Source organism: Ipomoea nil, unplaced genomic scaffold (genome assembly GCF_001879475.1).
Source record: "Ipomoea nil cultivar Tokyo-kokei standard unplaced genomic scaffold, Asagao_1.1 scaffold2805, whole genome shotgun sequence".
NCBI lineage: Eukaryota > Viridiplantae > Streptophyta > Magnoliopsida > Solanales > Convolvulaceae > Ipomoea > Ipomoea nil.
This window is the reverse complement of record NW_017619233.1, coordinates 2,461,209-2,468,659: the sequence shown is the minus strand read 5'-3', so window position 1 is coordinate 2,468,659 and position 7,451 is coordinate 2,461,209. Positions and strand designations below refer to the sequence as shown.

Below are 7,451 nucleotides of genomic sequence, written 5' to 3'. Positions count from 1 at the left end.
AAGACTCTTTTGAACCGTTAAAAATTAATTTTAACTATTTCAATCAAAATATATCATTTTAAAATTAAAGTTTAAGTACTCTCTCGAATCTAATATAGGAGTCCACAATCTTGGAAAATGATATCATGACTACAACAATTAACGCCGAGCACTTGGTCAGATAATCACTTTTTCAAACTTAAAAGCAAGGAAAAATAACCACAAAATTCTATTCTATGCCTGTGCTGTGATCAATTACTTTAAACACTAGCATAACAATAAAGCCATTAACCAAAATATGCAAATACTTCAAAACTTAGATTTTAACATGTAGCATAAAGTTCAAGACATTTGTCTTGGAGATAAAATCTGAGCCCGCTCGAGAACAAGACAATGCAACACGTTGGACATGCTGGGATAGTGGGATTTCATACTTTGAATTGAGACAGTTTTCTGGAATACAACCAAACACTGAAAAAGAAAATGTTTTCTGAAAAATGACTCATTTTCCAGAAAACATTTCCCAGATCATTTTCCTGATTTCCAAACACACCCTAAATTTAGTCCAAAAACAGCAAACAGTTACTCATCCAAGAGACCATTCTCGAACTACAATCCTACTCAATGTCCTTGAAACCATGGAAGTCCCGGTTGAAGGCATTGCTTTGTTTCTGGAATAGGAACGATGGGTCCTAGAAAAAGGCGCCATAGATCAAGTATAATGGTTACAAGCATTGCAGCTCCCAAAGCATCAATGGCAACCCTTGGCAAGTCCCACAGCTCACCAGGTTTCTCATCGATTCTGTGCATTAAAATAAATCCCATTAAAAAAAATGGAAAATTGATTAGGAGAATGACTAAACCCCATCAATGAAAATGGCAAAGTGAAGAGAAACTGGAAAGCAGTTGCAAATAACACAAGTTCCTTTCAGCTGGCTATATTTCTCATACAACAGATAAGTAAAGCAAGATTGTTAAGTGATATTGGTTTTTAAATAGATATTATAGGTACATCTCTAGGTTCCATTTCTCCACAAATAAACTGGATAATTTTATGGTCTACAAATTTGCAGGAAAAAAAAAAAAAAAAAAAAAAACAAGAGGTAACTTTCATGCACTAATGGTACAGATTAGCATTGAATTGGAGGGATTGAAAGGTCTAAAGGGTGGCAAATAGCCACCACCCGCCAGTTAGGCATAAGCAAAATATGTGAATTGAAAAACCAAGGAAAGAAAGAATAGAGCTAACTAATGAGCTAGGTTACGATTAGGGATACACTAAGATTCCTACTTTCTAAATTTCAAACCCCCCTTTAAGTTGGAACATCCAAAGTTCCAAACTTGAATTAAGACAACGCACCTGATTCAAAACTACAAAAGAAGAATAGACGCGGCTAGAGGATAACAGTGCTAGATGGTTTCAAAAGACACAATGTTATACACAACTCTTGAGAATGATGATGAAAGTGCTAAGGAGTTGAACACAAACAGCCTCAAAATAACACGACAATACAAGCACTTTAGGACAAACACCAAAAAGCATTCATCAAGAGTGGTAGAGGTGAAATGGATCAAGAGTAGTAAAGGGATACATCTGACTCACAACAGTAGAGCCTATAACAATAAAGATAGCCAAAAGCAATGAAGAGAAGCCCATAGCACTTAAAAGAATAAAATAGAACACTTGTTGGTTGTTGATAGAAGCACTTCCCCTTACTTGAAAGTTGAAACTCTAGAAATAATAAACAGCCTTTGGAAATAAAATATTGTAGTGCCAAAATTGAACGTCACAGGAAATGAATATGGCATATCAAAAATAAGGAAACAAAATAAAATATGGTAGTGTCAAAATTGAACACCCTAGAAAGAAACTTGGCAATAGATACAAAAAGACCTTCAAAATTCACTAGAAAGACCTAAAAATGATTAAAAAGGGATCTGGAAAATTTTCACCAGTCATAGCCCATAGGAGGTGGCTTCAGCCTTCATGCACCAGCGCATGAAGGAGACTCGCCAACAAGACACAAAAGATGGCAACAAATGATGATGAAATTTTCCAAACAAGGTCACCGGCGGTGAGGTGATTAGACCACTGAAGATCTTGCCAAAAATTAACGGCACACTATCATTTCTGTGTAGAAGTGTGATGGCGCTTCACCAATGTTCCAGCGATGGGCTTTCTAGCTAAGGGTCACGACAACTTCCTGAACAATGTGGTGGTGTCATTCTTGAGACAACCACCAGAGATGCTCTAAACAAGAAAAGTCGCGAGACAAGCCGGAAAAGCTGATTTTCTGATGGGAAAACTTTTTTGAAAAAGATATCTAGGTTTGAAGCTCTAATACCATGTTGAAATTGAGAATTGAAAGGCTTGGCAGGGTGATGAACAGATAAGATATATGATTTTATTAATATTAATAGATTGCATGGTTTACTTACAAACTAAGGCTAGATATGCTTACATAGGAATGTAATTGGCCAGATTTCTACTTTCTATATATTACAAATTACAAATAAAAAATCAAGTGTAGCTACTTCTTACTTGCTTAGCATAGAACAATGCAGGAAAGTGCAGTTTTTGTTTTTGTTTTTTTTTTTTTAAATCTCTAATTTTAGTAATGAACACTCTTTTTGGAGATAAAATGAAAATGTATGCAAAAGTTGTTTTACAACTTACAATTTGGCTATAAAATTCATTCCTTTGCTTGAAAATTAGTGTATTTCAACTGTTTGAAGACAATAATTGAGGAAAAAAAAAAAAAAAACCAACAGTGACCTCATGGATTAGTTTTTTTTAGTTTTCTTCATACATAAGAAACTATATACTTTAGATCAAGACTATACTACAAATTGGCTGTAACTGTTTGAAGACAATAATTGTCCAATAATAATAATAACCTCAGATTATTTTTTAAACTTTCTTCATACACCAGAAACAGTATACTTTGGGTCAAGAATATACATTCATCTCACAATCTAGATTCATCCACAGCTCAATGCAAGAATCAATATCTTGGGTTCTCTAAGGAATGGAAATGAACTGTCCAAGAATTTTACATGTTTATTCTGTAAGACCAAGTTACTATCCATCAGCTGAAATACTTCAAACACCTCATGACAGATTTTAGTCTATACCATTGAATCATTGGTAACAATTTCCTAAGAAACTTTTATATTCGTTCTGTCAATCTAATATGCTATTTGTTTTCGGATAAAGTTGAGCTACTTTGTATTCATTCAATTTTTATTTTTTTTTTAATGTTTATAGTTCAAATAGCTAATGCAAAATTAGTGATATCATAATATCTAATGTCAAGAAGCTTTATTGGAGTTTTATTTATAAATTAGTGCAGATAATGTAAAATCACACAATAAGATCGTGGAAGCATGCAAAAAGTAAGAATAAATAGAGGAAAGTTGGCATCTCTGAGTTGGGTTCTTACCTCAAAAACATAGGAAAGCTTACAATGAAGTAAATTGCATAAAACAAGGAGCCAACTTTGTACATGGATGCTCTGTCCACAAAGTCATAATAGGGGAACTGCAAATTTTCAAAAAAAAAAAAAAAAGGAAAGAAAATTAGTAACTTGGCAGCATTGTCTCTAATGTATCAGATGTTTTAAGTAAAATATTCAAATGAAACAAATTCTGGTATAAACAATCACTTTAAGAAGATATTTTGGTAAGGGCTACACTGAATGAAGCAAAATTTTATACAAGATGTATTCACCACATACACTGGAAATGGCTATGGTCTCCAGATAAGCTATAAAATAAGCAAAAGCTAGGATCCAGCTTGCTTTAAAAATCAACTGAATGTTTTCTGGTAAGTAAGCAATAGACGCCTGTAGTCGACGAAGTGTTATGTTCGACGCAACATGGTAAAACAGGAAGCATACATGTGCCAGAAGGAATGTTGTATGGGGCACCTGCATATGACAGCGGTGTTCTTAGGAAAGAGAACAAGAAATCAAGCAATTTATAAGGGTGAAATTAATGTTTCAACATTGTACTTACATCATTCATTTTCCATGAAGGAAATGTGTAAGAAGCACCCAACACTGTGAAGAAATAATGAGTCCAAAAGTAATTTCCAACATAGCTAAAAATTAATATCCAGAGATTTGCCTGGGGTAACAGCAACTTAGTTGTTAGTAAAATAATAACCATAATAACAAAAACAACAACAATGCAAAGCAACTCTTAAATAAAAAGATTGAGAAAGCCAGAAGGAGAAGATCCACCATAATTTAAATAAATAAATAAACAACAATAATTTTCAGGATTCTATAAGATTACAGATAATGAAGTGCAAAAAGTTAGGACACTAAAAATTAAGATATACAACCCAGGTTTACAGATAAGTGATTGAAATTTTACTTTTCAAGAACACTTGCCTTTACCCAGTACCGATCCTTCCAATGAATATTCCTATCAGCCTGCAAAACACATGGAAAAGCATATTTGTATTCATTATCAATCTTGGGTTACAGGACTCATTATGCACAACCAAGACTCGAAAGGAACATTGTCCAGCAAATAGTGTTAATTCATTGGCTTTCTATTTTTGTAGCATCAATAAGCATAATTAGGAATGTCCTAATCAAACAATAACAGGAAGGACTCAGTAAATTACCTCTCCAACAAATATCACTGGAACTATGAAAGCAGGAAGTGCTGAAACAAGTGCCAAAAGCAGGTACTCCCATTCTGTAAATTTCTGCAAGAAGATAATGGGGCATTTAACTAGAAGTTATGAACAAGCAATCTTATGAATGAGAAAAAGAGTGTATTTTTAAAAACTGAAAGAAGCTCAAAATAGTAAAGGCCCAAAGTTCAGTTTATTAACCATAATTTATTAGCCATAGCCATAGTCATGCTTATCTTATTCAAGCAACAACAAACAGTGGATGCTGGAGCAAAATATTGACTAAAAATTGCATAAGATGTGCTTAAAAGTGAAGGTTAAACCTAAATAAAACACCGACAGAAGATAAATTTCCAAATCCTTCATTATGATTGTGGTACCTTCACCACACTGAAAGATGAAAAAGCTATATATATAATTTTTTTTTTTTTGTCTTTCAACTTTTCCAATGAGATTTGTACCATTTATTTGAACCGAAACTAATCAATGAATTATAGTCTGCATTGTAGAGAGTTGAATTCGACGAAGTAATGAACTCGCTATTAATACAATTCATAATATAATTGAAAAGAACTAAACCAGAAAACATTAAATAAATGAATAAAAAAATTGAAGAGAGATACCTCATAGAGCTTGTAGGGAACGACAATGCCGAGGCAGAGGGTGAGCCAAAAGGGAGTGTATAAAAGGAAGAAGACCTCTCCCCATCTCTTGCTAGGGTTTGGAGCCAACCACAGATTCGAACTCGAACTCGAACTCACTCCTTTACTGCCTGCAAGCAAGTATGGATGCCCCACACATTAGAATTCATCTAAAATCTCATACAAATCCGTAATACGATTGGGTTTTACGGAGATGTGGGAAGCAGTGAGTGACATACCCATTTCCGTTAGATTCGAGAGGAGCTTGAAATTCGGTACTCCAATATCTAGATTTGAGCGGAGCAGGACAACACCCACGGCTACGAGGAATCAATTTCATTGTTGTTTTCTTTTGCTATTATTATATTTTATTTTATTTTATTTAAGGACAGCTAATTTCAGATTAAACAAATACGCTGTAATTTTCTACTCCGTATTATTCATTTTCCCACAATTCACTCCCAACGGGGTTTTGGGAAAAGTTTTGACTGACTCCACAATTTACATTGGAATTGGGAGCGCTAAAGTTAGATTTTTTGAAAGTTAGTGGACCCCTCCATTCTCCCTTTCCCCTCCCTTTTTATCCTTTTCCCGTCCAAAAGCAATGCTCATTTCTCATGAAAATTGTAAAATAACCATTGATTTGGTGTATATATATATATATACATCGTCAACTTTTCGTACAATTTTTATCACTATATTGTCTAATTTTTTAACAATATAATGTGCATTATTATATAACTTTTCAAGATATCGAACAAATTAAATTTTAAACCTAAATTATAAATATTAAACCTTAAATAGTAAAAAAATAAAAGAGTTAATACCCAAAATCGTCCTCGACTATAGTGATTTTTCTCAATTTCGTCCTAAACGACTTTGGTGACCTAATATCGTCCCAGACTTTTGTGTTTCGCTCAATTTAGCCCTTCATTTGTTATTCCGTCAAATTGGTGTTAAATTTAGGGACAATTCAATAATGTCAATATTGATCTCTCTTTACTTTCAACTTGTGAAGTGCGAAATTCCTCTTTCTTGTACGAATTACACGCAGAATTACTCCCGGACCTGCATATCAAATTTTATATTCGCAGTTTTAGGAGTAATTCTATGACTAATTCGTAAAAAAAAAAAAGGATTTCGCAGTTCACATGTCTATGAGTAAAGAGATGTCAATATTAAAATTACTTAATTGTCTATTTATTTAACACCAAATGGATAGAATAACAAATGAGGGACTAAATTGAGCAAAAACACAAAAGTATGGGACGAATTTGAGCGAAACATAAAAGTCTGGGACGATATTAGGTCACCAAAGTCGTTTAAGACGAAATTGAGAAAAACCACTATAGTCGAGGACGATTTTAGGTATTAACTCAAAAATAAAATCTTAAACCAAATAAAATAAAATAAAACTCTGTTTTCAAAAAAAAAAAAAAAAAAAAAAAAAAAAAAAAAAAAAAAAACTCACTCAAAAACTCTAAAATTTAAACTCTAACAGGGCGTTTGGTTCACTGTAATTTCGTTGTAGTTGAATTGCAATTCAATGGATGTCTTAATTACATTGTTTGGTTGGAGGGAATTGCAATTCCCTCCTTTTGTTGAATTACAATTCATGGGGGTACCCCCATGAATTGCAATTCTTTCAATGAATTTGAGAAAGGAAAAACAAATGAAATGACACTACTACCCTTAGTTGTTATTACTATTATTATTACACAAGAGTATTTTAGTCTTTATACCACTTCTTTCCTTCTCAATTTCAAAATTATATTTCTCCCTACCAAACAACGTAATTTGAATTGCTACTTTCACACCTTATTCTTTTCCCACCGAATTACAAATCCTTTCCCCCCTAATTCCTTCCTTCCAACCAAATACCTCGTAAATGCATTACACTATCGCATTTTTGCAAAGTGGAAATTTTGATACTAAATGTGCACTTTTTAATATTTTACCGTGCACCTTTTAAACTTTACCGTGCACTTTATAACAAAATAATGTGTATTTCTAGACAATCTTGAGAAATACATAGTATAGTGTTAAAAGTTTGTGTTTTGTAAAGTTCAATTTTTAATACTGACTGTGCACTTTTTAACAACTTAATGTTTGCATTTCTGAAAAAATCTTAAGAAGTGCACAATATGAGGTTGTTGATAATTTCAAAAATGTCACTATTTTTT

The 7,451-nt window shown here is 33.1% G+C and overlaps 1 protein-coding gene across 1 annotated transcript; it reads right to left on the bottom strand.

Annotated features, from left to right (window-relative positions):
* Window positions 1-250: 250 nt before the first annotated feature.
* Window positions 251-5,678, bottom strand: LOC109158212 (cycloeucalenol cycloisomerase). Its single transcript, XM_019306097.1, has 8 exons — window positions 5,508-5,678; window positions 5,251-5,399; window positions 4,616-4,699; window positions 4,377-4,418; window positions 3,997-4,107; window positions 3,717-3,908; window positions 3,423-3,520; window positions 251-781 (listed from the first exon to the last, which is right to left on the bottom strand). Exons 1-8 carry the CDS (start codon window positions 5,509-5,511, stop codon window positions 601-603), a joined length of 861 nt encoding a protein of 286 aa, XP_019161642.1. The 5' UTR covers window positions 5,512-5,678; the 3' UTR covers window positions 251-600.
* Window positions 5,679-7,451: the final 1,773 nt, after the last annotated feature.

Bases quoted from the DNA above. Each gene is read 5' to 3' on its own strand.
- LOC109158212 (XM_019306097.1), bottom strand. The intron at 4,419-4,615 runs GTAATTTACTGA...TGTGTTTTGCAG, and splicing joins CAGTGATATTTGTTGGAGAG to GCTGATAGGAATATTCATTG. The intron at 4,108-4,376 runs GCAAGTGTTCTT...CTGTTACCCCAG, and splicing joins AGGATCGGTACTGGGTAAAG to GCAAATCTCTGGATATTAAT.